This window comes from Tenrec ecaudatus, chromosome 15 (assembly GCF_050624435.1).
Source record: "Tenrec ecaudatus isolate mTenEca1 chromosome 15, mTenEca1.hap1, whole genome shotgun sequence".
NCBI lineage: Eukaryota > Metazoa > Chordata > Mammalia > Afrosoricida > Tenrecidae > Tenrec > Tenrec ecaudatus.
The window spans coordinates 29,204,565-29,226,371 of NC_134544.1; the positions used below are offsets into that span (position 1 = coordinate 29,204,565).

The following is a 21,807-nucleotide window of genomic DNA, read 5'->3' on the forward strand; positions in this document are numbered from 1 at the left end:
TGCATCCCCTTAACTCCTTCCCAAAGACATGGACCCCAAAGTGCCGGGTGTCATCCTGTGGGTGAGTCCAGACTTGCAGAGTGAAGGGTGTCCGCGGGGAAGGACAGCAGGGGCCTCTCATCCTCCACCCACTTTCTGTCCACAGGTGTCTAAGGCCTTGGGTGGAACCAGGGCTTCGGCTGAGCAGGGGGTCAGCGTTGGAGCCAGGATGCCAAGGTGCAGACAGAGAAGGAACATGCCAAGGACAAAGGCTGTGTGCAAGGTCTCGGGTTGTGCTATTGGACCAGAAAAGGGAAGCATTTGACATTTCACTTGTAGATCAGCTTGAGGATGGGAACTGATTATTTTTTCCATTGTCTTTTTTTGGGGGGTAGGGAGGGAATCTTTAATGCCTCTCAGCACTCTCAAAGCAGGAGGCTCAGCTGGGAGAAGCTGCTTGGGAAAGGCTGAGATAATGCCATGTAAAGCCCAGAGACCAGGGCGGTCCCCACTGGGCTAGACAAGATCTGTGACCCAATACCTGGAAGGTGCTAGGCCCCTTCTGCCAGCAGATGGGCAGCCCGGTCACTGGAATAGGAAATGTATTAGAGAAGGTCTGCTCGTACCCTCTGCGAGAAACCCCTGAGAGGGAGAAAGGGGAGGGTTGGCAGCTCTTCCCCAACCCCCACCGGAAGCCATGGAATCCTGCCCTGGCACCTTCCAGGTCCTGACTGGGTCACAGGGAGGCCTTCTCTCTCTCTCTCTCTCAAGCCCCATGTCTCATTCTGAACTGCTGCCCCCAGGTGGTCTGCGGGTGTGTCTCTCTCCCCTCTCCCCTCCCCCCTCCCTGCTTCTTGCTTGTTTCTTCTCTTTCATATCTCAGAGGGGACTGACCCAAGACACACCCCACGAATCCTGTCTCATTAACACAAGGCAGACAACCCATTTCCTAATGGGATTATGTCCTCAGGCATACAGATTAAGATTTATAATATAGCACTGGGGCGGGGGTACAACTCCATCTGTAGTGGGCAATCAACCAGAACTACCTTTTTGCATCATTCCATGAAAATTCAACCCAAATCCAAACCCACTGCCTCAAGTCCATTCAGATTCCTTGGGAATCCCTAGGGCGGGGCAGAATGGCCCCCATAGGTTTCAAGGTGGTAGCTCTTTTTTTTAAAAATCATTTTATTGGGGAACTCTTACAAATCTTCTAACAATCCATCATTCAATAGTATTAAGCACCCTTGTACATATGTTGCCATCAACACTTCCAAGGTGGTAACTCTTTATAGGAGTAGAAAGTCGCATCGTTCTCCCAAAGAGCAGCTGTGGGTTCAAACTGCTGACCTTGGAGTTAGCAACTCAACTCTGACCTTGGAGTTAGCAACTCAATTCGTCACCACTGCACTACCAGGGCTCCTCAGGTCACAAAAGGGGCTTCCAAAACAGCTGGCCTTTTAAGCAGCTGGAAAGTAACACACCTGCACATCACTCTTTCAAAATAGACTTTTTTTACTCCAATGATTTTTCTTTTTTTTTTTTTTTTTCCTCTTCAACATTCTTAAAAGCAACAACCTCAACAACCTGGTTTTGTTTTTCTTTACATAAAATTAGCAAGAAAGAACAGTGCCAAGAACCTCCAGGTTCCCTTTACCCAACCATTGCTGCCACGTCAATCCCAACCAGAGTGGCCGGAATGACGGGGTCAAACTGCCTAACAAAACTTCCAAGCTGCAGATCTTCACAGAAAGTGACCGCTGCACCATTCTCCCTCTTGAGGAGCAGCTGGTGGGTCCAAACCACCGGCCTTCTGGTTACCAGTTAACCACGGCACCCTAGGGCTCCTGACCCTTCACCCAAGTGTCCCCAAAGATTCACACATTTCTATAACCATCTCTCTCTCTCGCACTCTCTCCACACACACATGCGCACGCACAGCTACACCTCTGTAGGGATGTATATATAGCTACATAGATATTAGTTATAAATAGAGATATATTCTCAGCTATACATATTTATATTTATCAAAATGCTTTCTGAATCATTTAAAAATAAGTTGCAGATTTGATGCCCTTGACTGCCATGAACTTCCGTCAACAGTTAAGTAGTTGAGTGTCCAGCTTAGATATTAACTTAGATCATCCCTTACTGAGCTAGCTCCAGGGCGGGGGAGGACCCAAACTCCACTTAACTGCATCCCTGGCCAGCAAAGACCTCTGTCCTGAATGCAGGGGGCGAAGGGAGACTGCAGAGGGATCCCATTACCCACAAAGACACACGAGAGAATTCCCCATCTCTCTCCTGCCCATCTCGCTCCTGTCCTGGTGCTTCAGGAGTGACTTCCCAGCACTGTCTCCATGTAGCTGGGTGTTCAGGACCTCCCCATCCTGAGGGCTTGGCTGGCGTGCCCTGCCATCTCTCTGTGGCTCATCTAAAACCCATCTCCTCCAGGAAGCCTTCCCTAACCATCTAGCCCCTTGGGACTGAGCACTGAGCCCAGGTTGGGCACAAGATGGTATTCATCTGAGTTGTGGCTGGTACCAGCCCCAGAGGGAGGTACCCTAATGGGGGGATGGAGCAAAGCACAGGGCCTGGGGTCTGGGCCTCCAGCACTCTTCTGCGTGAAAGACAGAGAAGGGGTAAAGAGTCAGGTGAGGGCTTCCTCCCCAGAGACTTACCAGTCGGTGCCCTCAGCCAGATACCTGGGCTGAGGCGTCTGCAGTTGGTGGCCGAAGTCAAAGCTGGGGTGCAGGCGGTGAGGGTGGACAGACACACGCTCCTGGCTCCGCCTACACCCAGGGAATAAGGCCCGTGGTGTCAGGGGCCTCTCGGGCCAGCCCACCTCCCAGGAGTGCTAGGTACCCCCATCCAGTCTGAGGGTGCCCCTCCTGCAACCCCCCCCCCAGTCCCACAGCAATGCAGCATTGGGTTTCACCCCTCCTCCCACACCCCAACAAGGGTTTCCGAGCTGGACAACACTCTGGCCCTGCCCTCTCTCCTCCCGCTCTGTCCCAGCAGGGTGGTCTACAAGGCACCCAGGCTCACCTCCTGCTGACCCTTCCCCCTCCTGACCCTCTCTACAATCTCCCCAGGGCGCATGGGCCAGTTCAGCACCCACCTCCCCCACAAAGGCCTTCTTGATACTCTGAATCATGGTGGTCTCTTCCAGCACTCTCCTCTGTCTTCTGCACCCCAAACCCCTACAGTTGGGGTCCTCAACACATTTGACCGGCCCTGTAGGACCCCGGCCTCAGAGGCGGGTGTGCCCCTGCTCCCAGCCCCACCCAGCAGCACTCACCTGGGGTGCGAGACCAGCCTGCGGTGCTGGGCTTCCAGGAGCTGCTGCTGCAGGAGGTATTGCTGGTGCAGGGCCTGAGGTAGGAAGGAGGGGCCTGTGACATCCTGGAACTGGAGGGTGGGCAGCGGGGTCAGCGACTGGTGCAGGGCGCTGCTGTGCTGGTGGGCCGGGGCCATGTGGGCGCTGAGGCCTGGCTGGGACTGCACGGGGTGGGCCAGGGGGAAGTCGGGGGCGAGCGGCTGTGGCTGTGGGGGGCCCAGGTGGAAGTGGCGGCAGGAGGTAGCGTGAGGATGCTGAGACCTTTGGAAGGGGGCACCTGAGAAGGCAAGGACAGAGAAGACACCGTGAGACCAGCCAGGCCAGTCTGGCTCACTCTTACACACAGTGCAAAAGGTCACCTTCAGCCCATCACCTGTGTGCCACAAGGTACCTGCTGGGTGGATGATGGCGATGACCGAAATGCTGGAAGCTAGGCTCCCAGTCTTCAATTACCAGTAGGGTGGCCCGTGGTGGACAGGTGTCAAGCAGAACGTTCAGACTAAGACTGGGAAGAAAGGCCTGGTGATCTAAAAATGACAACTTCATGGGCCGCAACACAGTGTTGCAGGGTGTTATGCTGGAAGATGAGCCTCCCTCCCCCGGGGTGGGTGGCCCGCCAAACACACGCCAGTGGCCTCAACAATCGTTCCGTTGCGTGAGTCGATTGGCATGCCCAGCAGCCCTGCCCATTGGGAGTTTCGGGGCTGTGAACTTTCACACGCACATCCCCCGGTCACTCTCCCACGGGGTCCTGAGTGGGCGAGAACTGCCAACTCTTCGGCCTGTTTGCTGAGTGTCTAACCATGTCCGACACCCAGGGCCAAAGCAATGAACCAAAGATGGTGAATGCCCGCGCAGCATTGTCGTCGTCCCCCCTCCCCATGGGCTAGCGGATGGCCAGCATTCGGTAGTGCCTCAGCAGTAATGAACAACGGCCTTCCATGATGCCAAGTACCGGCTCTACCTAGGTGTGCGTGTGTTGGTGTGGGAGGAGTGTGTGCCTGAATGAGCAGGCAAGAGTCCTTAAGCAGCACGTGTGATCCCCGGGGGAGAGAGAGGTTAAAGGAGGTTTCTGGTCCTTGGCTACAGTCCGGCTTTCTTGAATTAGTTCGACCCCACCCTCCTGCGCTACCTCATCAGCCTCCCTACCCACTTCACACAGACACAAGGTAGAGAAAATGGTCTTCATTCCAGCCAAGGTTGGCATGTCTCTGAAGCTTAGGTGAGCCAGGACCCGGGCCAGAGGGAGCCCATTAATCCCAGGTTGTTTCCACACTCGGTTTTAGGAATAAAGTCAATCACACAGAAGAAGATGCCCCAGGGGATTCATTTCAGAGTAAAACATTTCCTGGTATAGCTGGACTCAGACACCACGGGCTCTGTTCTCCATCACTTTCCTAAATAAAGCTGAGCCTGAGGACAAGGGACTACCGTTCTCCACGAGCAAAGATCCAGATCTTGGCACCGGAGTCCCTCAGAGGGATGAGCCGGCCCATCAGAAAGGTCTGCAAGACATCCTGCTCCACATGTCTGCTCACCCCCTCCCCTCCCTCCCTGCCACTGAGTCTATTCTGACGCCTAGCCACCGAGGACTCCTGCAGGACCGAGTAGAACTGCCGCATGAGTTTCCTAGACTGTCACTCTTCAGGGGAGGAGAAAGTCTGGTCTTTCTCCAGCAGAGAGGCTGGTGGTTTCTAACTACGAACCGTGCAGCTAGTGCCCCCCCCCCTGTAACCACTATGTCACGAGGGCTCCCTCCTAGCCCCACTGTAACAAGAGCAAGGGGATAAGAGGAAGTAGGAACACACAAGGGTGGCGAGGAGAGGTGGCGCCAGCTGGCAACAGATGTCAGCAGATTTGGGAGAAGATGGAAGCAGATGGAGGAATTAGCAGAGCCAAGACACCTGAAACCAAGTACCTACAGAAGAGAGAGTCAACAAGCAGTGGCTAAAGCTCCCCGCATGAGGCCGCAAGGGGCAAGCATGACCGGAGCTGGAGGGAAGGCAGAGCTGTGGTGGTGGCTGTTAGCTGCCAGTGACTTGTGGCGACCCAAGGCACCATGGAATGCAAACCTGCCAGGCCTTGGGCCCTCCCCATGCCTGATTGTTGACCACTGCAATAGTTGATAGTTTGGGAATTGGGCTGTGGTGATCCACAGGGATCTCAGGGGCTCCTTTGTCCAGAAATCGATGGCCAAGCCTTTCTTCCTGGTTCATCTTGGTCTGGAAACTCTGCTCAAACCTGTTCAGCATCAGAGCAACATGGAAGCCTCCAGGGAGAGTGAGTGGTGGCTTCCTGTTGCCCACAGTCAAACCCAGGTCTCCTGTCTGGAAAACGGGAAGGTCACCCGGGGTGCACCAGGAGGAGTAGGGACTGCCAGGTCTCCTCCCCTCTCCTGGGAAGCCCACTGCCCCCCCTCTAACATTAGAGAAGGGGAGCCCTAGAGGCATCAGTGGGGGCAGTAGGTAGAAGAGGACAGGAGAGGTGGCCAATATGGATCAGCCCACTCATGGAAACTTTGGAAAGCCCATTGCTTTCTAGCCTTTGGTTCGGTGCATCCTGCTCCCGCCCCTGCCGCACTCCAATGCGGAAACGAACTGACACCAGAAAGAGCTCTGCAGATATTGCTGGATGGAAACATCCCCAATAAAAGACTGGAGTCCGCGACTGGTCACCCTATAATGAAGCCAAGATGCTGACAGATCCAGCCTCACGCATACTCTTCTGGACAGTGTGTCCTCTGTCCTACTCTGAAATCGGGGCGCCCTGGTGGAATGGACGTGGGATATCAGGCTGCTAACGGCAAGGTCAGTGGTCAGACATCACCGGCCACTCTGTGAACGAAAGATGGGGCATTCTACTCCCGTCAACAGGGCAGTTTCAGATCAGACGGCCATGAGTTGGCATCGACTCAATGGCGGTGAATGGTGACCAGTCCCACAAGGACGTTTACAGAATGAAAAGAGAAAGGAAACAGCCATAAAAATGATGCCATTTTCAATATGAGCTCTGCAGAACAGAGACAATGCAAGAAAAAATAGACTCCAAAACACTCATTAGCATCCTCCGCGAGATGAGATGTTGACTCAACCAGCCACAGGAAGCCCTGAGGGAAGGGGCGAGGGGAGGACAAGGCCCAGAGCTCGAGGAAATTAAAAATATAAGAGGTGGACTTTGAAGTTCAACAGAAGGATTGGGAAATAAAGCCCGGGGAACTTCCCAGGAAACAGCAGACATGGAGATGAGGAAGAGAGAAGAGATGCCAACAGTGGTGTTGGCATCACCGTGAGCAGGAGAAGCCCAGAGGACACAATGAGAGGAAATCAGGGTGGAAAGGGTACAAACAATGCCTTCCTGGAATTCTGTATTTCAATCTAGTTGTTTTCTATATTCTCAATCTAGTTTCTATATTTAAAAGTCTTTAGAATATCCAGTAAACTAGATGAGTTGGGGGGTGGAGGGAGAAGTTACCCACACTGCGGCATCTCACTGTGAAAAGTCAGCATGATTGGGGGATAGGGGTGGGGACGAAGGGGTGATTCTAAAACCTTCCGGAAGGAAAAGGCAAACAGGTCCCATATGAAGGATCAGGCACCGGAGCACATCTTATTCCTCACTTATCAACTGTCTCATTATCCGACATTTTGCATGTACAATAAGGATACAAATCTACAGTCCAACTACGTGGTGTGTTGACAATCTACATCTGGCACTAACTAAAGGCGAGGTGAGACAAGAAAGCAATGCTGCCATTATTCCCAATAGCAAGATGGAAGCAACCTGAGTGTCCATCGGCCAAAGAATCGATAAACGCCCTAGTGCTTGCATCCAAGGTTAAAGGACAATTATGAATCTGTGTCACATGGCATAACATGATGGCATTATGCTGAGAGGAATTAATCGATCACAAAAGGACAGGTATCATATGGCATCCCTGCTCCAAACAAGTCAAGAAAAGGTTTTGGATTAGAAGAAATATGTTTGGATGGTTACCAGGGGTTCGCGAGGAAGGGGCTTGAGGGCTAACTTGACAGGGGGGCAAAACACTGCAGGAGGGAGAGGTCTGCCAAGAATTGTGGAGACAGGAGAGACTCTGGGTGGAATGCAAGGGTTAAAGGCAGCAAAGTCAGTGTTGCTTTTTACAACCCTGCAATAGCAATGGTGAGGGAGACCTGGTGGCCTACTGGGCTAGGAGTTGGGCTGCTAACCACAAGGTCGGGAGTTCAAAGCCATCAGCCACTCCGCAGGCAACTGGTGAGGCTTTCTATTCCTATTAATACTTACAGCCTCGAAACCCACAGGGGCAGTTCTACACTGTCCTAGGGGGTCGCTATGAGTCAGAATTGACTCTGGCAGTGAATTTGTTTGGGGGGTTTTTGTTGTTGTTTGGTTTTTATTTTTTATGAGTAGATGCATGGATGGATGTGCAGGCTGATGGGAGGGCAGAGTGTGAATGCACCTAGGAATATATATTTTGTTGTTATTAGGGGCCATTGAGTCAGTTCCGAATCATAGTGGCCCTCTGCACAACAGGACAAAACACTGCAGGGGGCCTGCCCCATCCCCACCATTGTGCTTATGCCTCAGCCCATTGTTGCAGCCACTGGGTCCATCCGTCTTGTCAAGAGCCTTCCTCTTTTTCCCTGTCCCTCTTCTTTCCCAAGCATAGTGTCCTTCTCCAGAGACTGGCCTCTCCTAACAAGTCTCGCCATCCCCGCCTCTAAGGAGCATTCTGGCTGCTTGGCAGGGGGTATTTGTTAAGTGTGTTCACCTTGGCTGCAAATAAATGCACGAATGCGGTGGAGCATGAAGGGGTTGAGGTATAAAAACTTCTTAGCCATAACCAAGCCCCTTGAGGGAATGAGTGAAGACTCAGGACCATGGTCTCAGGGGACCCCAAGGTCAATGATCCCAAGACACTGTCCACTAAGACAATGTTCTACACTCTAACGTCGTGATGAAGGACTGAGATCTTAAAAGCTTGTCCGTGACCCTGCAAGGGACACCTATTGGTTTTTGCCCTTTGGGAAGAGAGAAGAAAATGGAAGACACATGGAACTAATTAGCCCAGTATGATAATGGACCACATGAACATTGGTTTCCATGACTCTGAGGCCACCACTGTGACCGACTTTAAAAGCAGTGACAAGATAAGGTCCCGGATAGAATGGAAGCAGAACTCAAACCCTATGGGGACCAAGCTTATGGTAGAACAGAGACTGATGGGACCCCCAAACTACAGCCCTCGTCACCCTGCGAGCCTGGACTGGATCTCACGGCCCTGCCTCAATATGCAGCCCAATAACAGACCTCTCTCGGGAGCGATCGCACCAGTGAGGTCCGCACACCTTAGACTAGGCAACCATTTGAGATCTCAAGGGAAGCCACGGACAAAGTTCAGATGGGATCGGAAAGGAGGAAGAATAGAAACAGGAAACACAGGGAAGGGATGGGAGAAGGGGGAGAAACGTGGGAACTGCAAGCCATGAGATGAAACAACATATGTCTGGATTAGTGAAAGGAAAACGGATGTGCCTTGTAAACCTTCACCCAGTTCAGAATAAAACATAAGGCATTATATATATATATATATATATATATATATATATATATATATATATATATATATATATATATATATATTAGTGAATGAAGGGGGAAGCGCAGAGTGGAGACCCAAAGCCCATTTGTTGGCCACTGGAGATCCCCTCACAGAGGGGTTTAGGAGAGGAGACGGGTCAGTCAGGGTGCGATGTAGTACCGATGAAGAACACAGCTTTCCCCCAGATCCTGGATGCTTCCTCCCCCCAACTACCATGATCTGAATTCTACCTTGTAGGACTGGATAGGGCAGAGGTTGTACACTGGTGCATATGGGAGCTGGAGGCACAGGGAATCCAGGGTGGATGATACCTTCAGGACCAGGGGTGTGAGGGGCGATGCTGGGAGAGTGGAAGGTGAGTGGGTTGGAAAGGGGGGACCGATTACAAGGATCCACATGTGACCTCCTCCCTGGGAGACGGATGGCAGAAAAGGGGGGGAAGGGAGACTCCGGATAGGGAAAGATATGACAAAATAACAATCTATAAATTATCAAGGGCTCATGAGGGAGGGGGGAGAGGGGAGGGAGGGGGAAAAAAGAGGACCTGATGCAAAGGGCTTAAGTGGAGAGCAAATGCTTTGAAAATGATTGGGGCAAAGAATGTACGGATGTGCTTTATACAATTGATGTATGTATGGATTGTGATAAGAGTTGTATGAGTCCCTAATAAAATGTAAAAAAGAAAAGGGGGGCGGAGAAAAGAAAGTAATGCTGGTTAAGATGGTGTGTCAACAGCTGGGCGATGTTTGTCTTGGGTTCATAATGATGTGTGATCTGGAAGTTCTGTCCCGGCCCGTCCATCCTCCACTTTGTGATGGGCTTCTTCATTTTTTGCGTAGCACTGAATCTCACCCATCAACAAGATGCCTAACCATGCCGAAGAGTGAGGCGTGGGCAAAGCACATAGATGTCTCCATGGCAAGTTCGGAAGCTTAAAGGTAATACAATAATTGTCTCCTCAAACCAAGATGCAGATTCGGGGAGCAGCCTGGTGGCATAGGGGTCACACGTTGGCCTGCTAACTGCAAGATGCAAAGATGTTGTGTTCTCCAGTTGAAGGTCACCTGTGCTGCAGAGTCGACTGTCCCCGTTGGGCTTTCTCGGCTGGAATTGTTTGAAAGCAGATCTCAGCCTTTCTCCTGGAGCACTGCTGCATGGGCTGGAACTACCAACCTTGTGGGTAGTAGTCTTGGACAAATGGCTTGTTACCCAGCGTTTCTGTCACCCCAACTGCCTTGTAGAGACTAAGAAAAACATTTGCCAATGGATGATTCCATGGCCACCCAAACTATTCATTAAAGACCAGATTAAGATAGACATTTTCAAACACGCAAGGTCAAAAAAATAAAATCAGCCATCTTAGTGAACTTTCTCACGCAGGTACTGAGGTGAGCCAAGACCGGTGAGCCAAGAAAAGGCTTTGTACCCAGAAAAGGTGGTGGTTGGGGGAGGGGAATTCCCAAGCACAGTTATGCAGGGGCGGCCATTCAGAGAGGGATGGGATTGTGGGGCTCTAAATAAGTGGGGGGACCCGGTCCCTTTTCCTCCTTGCCCCTCCACTTTCTTCCTTCCCAAGCCCAGCCCTTGGTGGCCACTGACCCCTCCCCCACCTGTTGGTGTGGTTATTCCATCTGTTAGATGTGGCTGTTTTGCGTAGCATCGTGTGCCGCCCCCGCCCCACCCCCCTATGCCCGGCCCCCCTCCCACATTAATAATTTATATATATAAATATCTAAATGATGCCCTTTAAAATGCATCCCAACCAAAACCAAACAAGCAAAAACATTCTCCCGACTCCCCAAGAACAAAAATAGTAAGTGGGGGGAAGGGAAGTGGAAAGGATAGGACTACTGGTATACTAGACCTGTGACAGTCATATGTCAGCGTTTATAGGAATTTTATCAAGAATTTAATAACTATTTGTAAAAATATCATAGAAAGAAAGACAAATCCGTCCAGTCCAGAGTGGCAAGCAGCGCTGGGTCATGACAGTGGTGGGGTGAGGAAGCCTCAAGGAACCAGAGGAATCTTGCGTGATTCGTCGATGCTCTACTGCACCCCGAGTGACTCATCCCTTCCCTGCGACCCCGCTGTGGGGGATGGTCCATTGTCTACAGATGGGCTTTGGGTCTCTGCTCAACCACCTTTGTCCTCAACAACGCATTTTTGTTTGTTTATTGTTTGTTATGAATCTTGTGATGCTTGCTACCTGGTCCTGATGACACCTCGTGATCGCACAGGCTGGTGTGCTTCTTCCATGTGGGCTTGTTGTTTCTCTGTTAGATGGCTGCTTGCTTAACTTCAAGCTTTTAAGACCCCAGACACTATATCTTTTAATAGCCGGGCACCATCCTCTGTCTTCACCACATTTGCTTATGCACCCATTTTGTCTTTAGCGATCGTGTCAGGGGTGGTGGTGAGCATCACAAATGCCATTCTTTTAGAACAAAATGTTCTTATATTGAGGGAGGGTATGAGCTGAGGCCCAAGGTCCATCCACAGTCTCAATGCTTTACCTTATAAACATATATACATAGGCCAATACCTCTATTTTTAGGGATTAATGTATTTACAGGCAAGAGATAAAGCTCATGACACACAGAGCCCAGAAGCAGGAATAGGAATAGCAATACCAAAAGGGTAGGGGGAAGGTGGGGATAGGAGGGCAGGAAGGGGGGCACCAATTGCAATGAATGGTACATAACCACACACATCCCTCCAGGGGGGAGGGGGGAACAACAGATACCAGAGGGGAAGGGAGACAGTAGTCAGCGCGAGATATGAAAATAATAACAATCTATACTCTTTCAAGAGGACACAAGGGAGGGGAGGGAAAAAAAGAGGAGCTGATCCCAAGGGCTCAATAGAAAGTAAATGTCTAGAAAAGAACGATGGCAATATATGTACAAATATGTCTGATTCAATTGATGTGTGGATTGTGACAAGAGTTGTAAGAGCCCCCAATAAAATAATATTTTTTAAAAGAAAGCAAGATAAACAAAAGCATGGAGCACTTATTACCTGCAAAAACTATCCCCCACCTGTCCCCACCCCGAAGCACACACAGGACAACCTAACGTTGTACAAGGGAGGAAGTGCAATGACTTGGCTCAACAAGGAGCCCTGGTTAGACACCGGGCTGCTGACCGAGACACCTGTGCTTGGAACACACCAGTCACTGCCAAGAAGACCGAGGAAGCTGTCTGGTTCCACAGAGACATGCAGCCTTGGGTGTCCTATGGACGAGTTCCACTTTGTCCTACAGAACCACTGAGTCAGACTCAGCACGATGGCAGTCGATTTAGCTTTAGCTATTTGGCTCAGCGGTGAATAATATATATTAACAGTAGAATAGAAAGGATCATTTCTTCCACTAAATGGATAGGTAAAAAATAGTGACAATATTTGAAAAGTCAACAGATAGCAGTACAACACTTTATTTAGAAATTGTCTTGGTTTTACACACACACACACGCACACACTCCAAGAAGGATCTACACTCAATGCTCATGAAAGCAGCAGTCAAGAGATTAAAAGACATGTTGTGTTAGATAAATCTGCTGCACAAACTCGCTGTATTGAAAAGCAAGGATGCTACTTTGAGGACTGAGGTGCGCCTGACCCCAGCCATGGTATTGTCCATTGCCTCCTATGCATGCGACAGTTGGACATTGAATAAGGAAGACTGAAGAATTCATGCATTTGGATTATGGTGCTGGAGAAGAATATTGAAAGTACCATGAACTGCTAAAAGGACAAACATCTGTTTTGGAAGAAGTATGGCCAGAGTGCTACTTAGAGGCAAGGATGGTGTGATAGGCAGGTTTATTGTGCCAACCTGGCCAATAGGAATATGTGGGATTAATCAGGTCACAGTTTGATTGGAGGGCAAAGATAAATGGCTCCGCAAGGTCTGCCCCTCTCTCTCTTGCTCTCTGGTGATTGGACCAGCGTGAGGCTGCTTTGGCTAATTCTCTGTCTCAACTTGTGAGCTACGCTACCTGTGGGACAGCCAACCCATAGGTCATGTTGCTAGAGCAGCGGTTCTCAACCTATGGGTCGCAACCCCTTTGGGGGGTCAAATGACCCTTTCACAGGGGTCGCCTGATTTATAACAGTAACAAAATTACAGTTGTGACGTAGCAATGAAAATAATTTTGTGATTAGGTGTCACCACAACATGATGAACTGAATTAAAGGGTCATGGCATTAGGAAGGTTGAGAACCACTGTGCTAGAGCTTGAAATTCCTTTGAGACCTGCTTCTCCATGCTGCGGATCCTGTCATCTTGCATTGTTTGAGTTCAATATCCCATCCAGACCTGCTTCAATAAGCTCCTGAGCTGCTGACTGTTGGTGACCTGCCCTGCTGTTTGCTGCCTGTGACAGACTGCCTGCATTGCCCTACGGAAGACTCAACTGTTGGACTCAGAAGCCCTTGTGAGTTGACAGACTTCCAGTATATTAACTGTTCCATGGAAGTGAGTTGAACTGAGCCCTCTGTACTGCTGTGTGGACTAATTAGCTGTTATATTCCTTTGAGTAGTATCTATCTATCTATCTATCTATCTATCTATCTATCTATCTATCTATCTATCTATCTATCTATCTATCTAACGTGTCCTGGTTTTGTTTCTCTAGAGAACCCTGTCTAACACAGATGGCAAGACTTTGTCTTAAATACTTTGGACGTATTGGCAGGAGAGATCAGCTCTTGGAGGAAGACCTCATCTTAGGTAAAGTAGAGGAGGAACAAAGAAGAGGATGGTCCTCAAGGAGATGGATTGCCACCACGGCTGCAGCAATGGGCTCGGGCAGAGGCACAATTGTGAAGTTGGCGCACAGGACCGGGCAGTGTTTTGTTCTGTTGTGTATGGGGTCGCGATGGGTCAGAACTGATTCAATGGCATCTGACGACGACAACAACAACAAAGAAGGAAACGCCGAAGAAAACTTAGAAGTGGTGACCTTTAAGGACTAGCCCTAGCAGGAGGGGGGCGGGGAGGGTGGTGGTGGGGGGATGTGTAGACCACTCTGTTTTTCTTGCTGGGTCGCACACTGTCCCTGGCTTTGAAAATTATGTGCATGGACTACAGTGACAGCTTTTTTCCCCTTCAATATGTATCTTCAAAGTGAAATGAAGGCAAAAAGAATTCTGACCCGACCTCCAGTGAACCTGAAAAGACTAATCTAGAATCTTAACTGCCGTGAGCATTCTGGGTAAGCCGGCTTCTCTGCCTTGTGAATTCAGGCTTTGCTGAGGTCAGAGACTTGAGGGCTGAGCCAGCTCGGGGTCCCTCCCCTCTTCCTGTATCCCGGCATGGGGCATCCTGGGCAACACAGGAGGGAGGGGCCTCGTGACTGAGGAAAGAAGAGGAAAGACAGATGGCCGCAGGGGAAGGTCCGGGTGAAAAGAGAGAAAGGGATGAAGAGTCAACCCGCGCTGTCCGAAAGAGCGATGCCGTGAGGCACGCGAGCCAATGAAACGTCCTCCCGGAGCCACACCGCGGTGAAGAGAAACAGTGACAGTAATTGTCCTAGACTCGTATAAAGCCACGCCTTGTCTGTCCGTCCGCCATACGGTGGCGGGGCGGTGTTGCAGTGAGGCGGACGGCGATGTCGTTGGTGTTTCAAATGCCAGCAGGGTCACCCCAGGCAAACAGGTGTCAGCGGAGCTTCCGGACGAAGAAGGACTCAGCTGCCGCCCTCGGAGGAAGCTTACCCATGGCCGGGCATCTTCCGACCTGGAGGGCCTAATGAAGGGAGACCCCGAGGGGCAGAAAGCCCTCGGAGTGGGACGCACAGGTTCTCAGGGGAGGGCAGTCCCTGGAGAAGGTTCTCTCGCTTGATCGAGTAGAAGGGCAGCGACAAAGAGGTCGGCCCGCAACGAGGTGGATTTGCAGTGGCTGCAGCCATGGGCTCAAGCGATGCCAGGCAGAGGGGGCACCACAGGTCGGGGTCGCCCTGCTGGCTCCTGGTGCACAGAGATTTCTGCCAAGCTTTCTAGCGGGCCTGCAATGGGAGCCCTCTAGTCTCATCTCAAAGCCCTTACTTCCTAGGTCTCCACCCAGTTAGACTGCTCCATCCCGCCACCCACGCTCCCACCGGGGCGCCTTGGCTCCTCCACCAGCTGCCTCCCCCCCTGTGAGAGGCCTACGTCACCTCTCCCAACTCCAAAAATGTCTCTCCTGCCTCTCCACCACCCACCTCCGGGCCCCCAGGGATGCGTCCCTCCTCTGAGCTCCTGTGAGCGCCCTGTCACCCCCACTCATTTGGCACAGGGCAGCGACTACCATCCAGCTGCTGCTTCACACTTGCCGCCCCCGTGGGACTGGCCCTGTGTGTGTCACGGCTTCTCGAGCAGATGCGCGGTGGCTGCCCACTCAGCGGGCTGGCTGATGGCCGGGGAGGCTGGTTGAGGGCTGACGGGTTTGGCGCCCAAGTGGGAAGGGAAGGGCAAGTAGGGTCCTGGTGAGCTCTTGGGGGTCCAAAGCTGTGGCAGGGACAGTCCTCTCCCACCTCCGGGAACTGCAGCCACCTTCTTCCCATACATCCCTCCTGCCATGAGGGCCTTCGCTGGGTAGCCTCCAGGTTACCCCAGAGTCCATGACATAGGGGACCCTCTTCTAGGGAGGTAACCAGAGAGAGCAAGACCAAAGTGGCCATGTCCCCATCGTCTTTCAGTCTCTCCTGCAAAGCCTCTCTTCCATTCTGGAGTTGGGTGTCCTCACGCCTGCCAGCCCCTCCAAGGGGGTTCATCCTGTCACCCTGCTCAGGGGGTCTCAGGAGCTAGGAGACGGCCACTCTAGAGCCCCTGGCCCTGGCCCCAGCCCCGTGAAGGCCTCAGGTAATGCCTGCTCAAGGCCCAATGCTCAGAGGAGTGTTTGGTTCACTGAAACCCAAACCCACTGCCACAGTGTCCACTCTGATTCATAACAACCCTGCATAGGGCTTCCAAGACTCTAAATCATTACGGGAGCAGGCAGCCTCATCTTTCTCCCTCAGAACAGCCAGTGGGTTTGAACCACCGCCCTTGCAGTTGCAGTCCCACGCTTACTGAACAGTACTACCAGGGCATTTAAGTTTAATGAAAAGCAAAACCAAAAATCCCACCTCACTGTCATTGAGTAGATTCTGACTCATGGTGGCTCTATGGAACGGGGTAGAACTGCCCCTGTGGGTTTCCAAGACTGTAACTCTTGACAGGAGTAGAAAGCCCCATCTTTCTCCAAGGGAGAAGCTGGTGGTTTCAAACTGTTGACCTTGCCGTTAGCAACCCAAGCTGTAACCACTCCTGCACCAGGGCTCCTGATTCAATGAAAGATCCCCCAGAAGCCTCTGAGAGACGCCCAAGGAGTGATGCCCTAAGGGTGGGATACGAGTCCAGGACAAGCCAGGCCTCAGTGATACCTGCACACTTACACCCCAGACTGCCCCCATAAGTAGACAGCCTGCACACTTATACCCCACACTGCTCCCCATAAGTAGACAGCCTGCACACTTACACCCCAACTGCCCCCATAAGTAGACAGCCTGCACACTTACACCCCAGACTGCCCCCCATAAGTAGACAGCCTACACAGCTTTCCAATAGGGGCACTCCTTTGGGTTACAAAAAAGGCGTGGTGGTGCAGTACTAAGGCACTCAGCTACTAACCAAAAGGTTGGTGGTTCACACCCACCCGCCTCTTCAGGAGAAAGAGGAGACAGACTGGGTCTGTAAAGAGTTCCAGCCTTGGGAATCCTGTGGGGGCCCTGTCTACCCTGTCCTACAGGGTTGCAGTGAGTTCGCATTACTGAGCAGCTGTGGGTTTGAGTCTGGGGTTAAACATAATCTCAGAGGTGCTTCAATCACACTATCACCTATCAAAGTTCCCCAGAGCTAGGACGCCGTAACTTGAGAGATTCGTCTGGAGCTAGCTGACATTGCTAAGGAGCGAGGAGAAGGGAAAGTTGCCTAGAAACAAAGGAGACTGAACACATTGAGTGCATTGATCATTAAGACCCGGATTCGTTTCAGAAATATCGGGGCGGGGGTGGGGGTGGGCATGTGCATCTTCGGATGCTAGGAACAGTTGCCAACTCTCCACACCTACTGACAGCTGGCAGGAACAGTACCTTGATGCCAGGGGCCAGCGCATGAGCCAGATGGGAGCAGGGCTGGGACTATGCATGGCTGGGCAGGGGAAGGCTAGCATGCTGTGGTCGCAGCAGGGGCTCTGAGGTGCCAGGGGACTGGTGGTGATGGGTGCTTATGCATCGGAAGGCTGAAAAGGCTGGCAGCTGGATAGTGGGTGGGCCAGGGCAAGGTAAGGGAGAGGCAGTGGGCTCCGGGCCAAAGGCAGTGGGGAAGGTAGAGGGGTGGAGAGAGACCAAGGTTTACAGGGGACTTTAGAGTTGCTAGAACTGTGCTGGCACAGGGTGAAGCACGCAGCAGTCAGCAGTTTGAACTCACCAGCCACAATGAGGAAGAGGCAGTTTGCTTCTGTAAACAATTGTATCTGAAGCTCTGCAGGGCCATTCGACTCTGTCTACAGAATCGCTGCGTGGAAATCAATACCACAGTAAGGGGGTTGGTGCTGGAACTGGTGGTGGTGATGATGGAGGTGGTGGTGATGGAGGTGGTGGTGATGGTGATGGTGGTGATGGTGGTGGTGGTGATGGTGGTGGTGATGGTGGTGATGGTGGTGATGGTGGTGGTGGTGATGGTGGTGGTGATGGTGGTGGTGGTGGTGATGGTGGTGATGATGGTGGTGGTGGTGGTGATGGTGGTGGTGGTGGTGGTGGTGGTGATGATGGTGGTGGTGGTGATGATGGTGGTGGTGATGGTGGTGGTGGTGATGGTGGTGGTGGTGGTGGTGGTAGAGGTGATGGTGGTTGGAGATGGTGGTGGTGGTGATGGTGGTGGTAGAGGTGATGGTGGTGGTGGTGATGTTGGAGCTGGTAGAGGTGATGATGGTGGTGGAGGTGGAATTGATGGTGGTGGTGGTGATGATGGTGATGGTGGGGGAGGTGGTAAAGGTGATGGTGATGGTGGTGATGATGGTGATGGTGGGGGAGGTGGTAAAGGTGATGGTGATGGTGGTGGAGTTGATGGTGGAGTTGGTGGAGGTGGTGGTGGTGGTGGTAGAGGTGATGATGGTGGAGGTGATTGTGGTGGAGGTGATGGTGATGGTGGTGGTGATGGTGGTGGTGGTGATGGTGGTGATGGTGGTGGTGATGGTGGTGGTGGTGATGGTGGTGATGGTGGTGGTGGTAATGGGGGTGGTGGTGATGGTGATGGTGGTGATGATGGTGGTGATGGTGGTGGTAATGGTGATGGTGGTGATGATGGTGGTGGTGATGGTGGTGGTGGTGATGATGGTGGTGATGGTGGTGGTGGTGATGATAGTGGTGGTGGTGATGATAGTGGTGGTGGTGATGGTGGTGGTGGTGATGTTGGAGCTGGTAGAGGTGATGACGGTGGTGGAGGTGGAAGTGATGGTGGTGGTGGTGGTGGTGATGGTGGTGGAGGTGGTAAAGGTGATGGTGATGGGGGTGGAGGTGATGGTGGAGTTGGTGGAGGTGGTGGTGGTGGTGGTAGAGGTGATGATGGTGGAGGTGATTGTGGTGGAGGTGATGGTGGTAGTGGTGGAGATGGTGGTGGTGGTGGAGATGGTGGTGGGAGAGATGATGGTGGTGGTGATGGTGGTGGTGGAGATGGTGGTGGGAGAGGTGATGGTGGTGGAGGTGATAGTGATGGGAGTGGTAGAGGTGATGGTGGTAGAGGTGATGGTGTTGGAGGTGGTTATGTTAAGTAGCTGCCACAGGGCCTGGGTGGTACAAGCAGTCATCATGTTCAGCTGCTAACTTTATAGTTGGAGGGTCCAATCAATACTGACGTGCCTCAGAAGATGTGCCTGGAGATCTGTCTGAGAGCCCTGTGGCATACTATCGATCTCCTCTGGCCGGCGCGGGCTTGCCAGCGTTTGGGATAGACTCCATGGAACCTGGTGTTACAGCCAACAGTCCACCTTCCAAGGATGCTCCTTTCCAAAGGCATTGTGTTTCTGGAAGATTCCTCCAAGTAAGTGCCCAGGGCACTCAACTGGTCGAGGACTGACTCGAGATTTGAACCCAGGACCTTCCTGAAAGCCAAGTGTTACGGGAAGGAGGCAGCAGAGCTCAGGGGACGGGCAGCTGGATTCAGTCAGGGGGTTGCTGCAAGGGAACTTCCAAGTGGGAGCTACTTCCCAAGGCAGAGGATCAAACTGCAGCAGGAGTCAGGACAGCTGAGAGTGAGGACACCAGGTCACAGCTGGAGGAGCCTCGGACCAGCGCCTGGGCAGGGCCACAGAGGAGTCAGTCAGGAATTAGGGCCGCCGGGGCCCTGCAGCACAAGGCTTCTCCACAGGAGGCCCTGCTCCTGAGCAGGAGGGCCCTCCATTCAACACCGACCAGCATTTTCCATTCTGACCTGAGTGGCCACCTTTCCATACAGTGGCTTGTCATCCCCAGGAGCGAGTCTGGTCTGATCGGCCCTGCTTGGCCCTGAGGAGAAGAGGGGCTGAAGAAGGGGAAGGTCAATAAGAGTGGTCACCTGACCTCTCTTCAGTCTCTCCACCCCCTGACCCGGCTCTTCCTCGTGACAGACAGTCCCTCTGTTGGTGCTTCAGACACAGGGCCTACCCAGGCCACTGGACCACTCGAGCCAAACCTCCCGCTGTCTCCTCTCAGATCAAAAATCAATGAAACTCACCATCACCAGGTCGATGCCAACTCATAGCCACCCTCAAAAAACAGGGTAGAACTGCCTCTGTGTGTTTCTGAGGTTGCCCACCTTTATTGGGACAAAAATTCTCATCTTTCTCTCAAGCAGAGGCTGGGTTTGAACCACCAACCTTGTGATGGGTGGGTAACCCACGAGGCTACCAAGGCTCCAATGAGGACAACAGATCTCAGGGGAATCAGTCATGAAGTCCCATCCTCCAGTGTCTGCCTGTCTGGTCCCTCTGCTTCCACATCCTATCACCCAGCAAAGCCCACTCCCAGGGAAGCCGTCCTGTCAGGTCAGGGAGTGTGTGAGGGGACAAGGGGACAGACCATCAGCCCAACTACACGTAGGCCTTGTTTGGACAAAGCTACCTTGACCCTGGCAGAAGGGGGTCATTCTGTCATCCAAACAGCTGCCTACCCTCCACCCCCACCCCACACACCTTCCAAAGCAGCCTGATTCCCACTGAGCATTCAGTCCAGCCCTCCAAGAGACCCCTTCCCTCCCAGCAGGGAGGAGTCCCTTCTCAGGTGAGCCACAGCAGGGCTGTCCTGCCCCACTCTCCCTCTCAGCCAGCACTCTGGCTCCACTTTCTGAATGGCAGCCAAGCCACACTCTCTCTCCCAGAGCACTGAGCTCTCCAGTGCGCAGCACCCTCCCAGCCTCTCCCAGCTCTGCCCTGTGAGACCCCTCCTTTGTGCCCTCGCAGACCAGCACTTTCCACCTAGCTGAGTACAGGTGAATGCTGCCCTCCACTTGTATTTTGTACCTGGACAAACCTTCCCTCCACCAATAACCTGGGAAGTGAGTATCTGTAGGGCCAATAGCACGGATGGAATGTCTTTTTATTCTTCAAAGGGGCTTGCAAATATTGGTGGGAGAGAAGCTGTAGAGTGGAGGGGAGAGAGAAAGGAGGAGGCAGGAGGGAGAGATGGAGAGATGGAGAGGGAGGAAGGAAAGGAGAGACAGGGAGATCTTGCATCGTGGTGGTGCCGTAGCTGGGCACTGGGCTGCAAACCGCAAGGTCAGCGGTTCAAAACCAGCAACTGCTCCGACAGAGATTGACAGGCTTTAGACTCACATCAAGAGTTACGGTCTCAGGAACTCACAGGGGCAGTTGTGTCCTGTCCTATAGGGTCACTGTGGGTCGGCATTGACTTGATGGCAGTGAGTTTGGGGTTTTGCTCCGTTTGAAGGAACTGGGATTCTTCCCACTCAGAAAGCAACCAAGCCACGAGGTTTTCAAGGTCAACAAGGCTCAACCACCAACAGTCTGAAATTGATCCCAGCTCCTGGTGACCCTGCAGGTGTTTGACCACGGCTGTGCTCCACGCCGTCTCAGAGGCTGGTTATTCAGACGCGATCCTTCACAGACCTACCTCCACCGTCTCATAGCAGCCAACAGCCCCAACTGTGTCCACCTCCCAAATGGACAAGCACCCCCAAACCACCATCATTCCATCTTTTCAGACTCATAGTGACCCCAGATTGGGTTTCTGAGTTTATAAAGCTTTATAGGAGCAGACAGCCTTAGCTTTCTCCCTCGGAGTGGCTGGGGTGTTTGAACCATTAACCTGGAGGTTAGGACCCTAATGCCTAACCCACAGTGCCACCAGGGCTCCTTGGGTACCCCCCCCCCCCAACTCCAAAACCCTCTCTGCCGTGGAGTTGATGCCAATGCACAGTGAGCCTACAGGGCTCTGAGGTTGTCGATCTATGCAGGAGCAGAAAGCTCATCCTCCTGCCTCAGCATGGCTGATGTGTTCAAACGGCTGCACTGCTGTTAGCGGCCCAACCTGTCACTCACTGAGCCAGGTGGGCTCCTCAGCCATCATTTTCACCCTCACTGCCCCTGAGTCTATTCTGACTCATCGCGACCTTATAGGGCAAGGTAGAACCTCCCTTTTGGGTTTCTGAGACTGTAGCTCTTTATAAGAGTAGAAACGCCCTGTCTTCCTCCCTCGGAGCCTCAGGTGGTTTTGAACCGCTGACCTTGCAGTTGTCAACCCAGTGTGTAACCATATGCCACCAGAGCTGCTCCCCAAACCAAACTCGCCGCCATCAAGCTGATGTCCACTTGTAGCAATCCTTCATGGGAGTAGAGAGTCCCACCTCCCTCCCACGGATCTGC

General features: G+C 52.4%; 1 protein-coding gene across 1 annotated transcript in view; it reads right to left on the reverse strand.

The window, feature by feature from the left end:
• Positions 1 to 21,807, reverse strand: part of ARK2C (arkadia (RNF111) C-terminal like ring finger ubiquitin ligase 2C) — a 115,899-nt gene that overhangs the window by 10,675 nt on the left and 83,417 nt on the right. Inside the window, exons 2-3 of the mRNA XM_075533245.1 lie at positions 3,284 to 3,599; positions 2,664 to 2,774 (exon numbers count right to left, since the gene is read on the reverse strand). Coding sequence (XP_075389360.1) covers positions 2,664 to 2,774; positions 3,284 to 3,599 — 427 coding nt within the window. The remainder of the gene's footprint in view (positions 1 to 2,663; positions 2,775 to 3,283; positions 3,600 to 21,807) is intronic.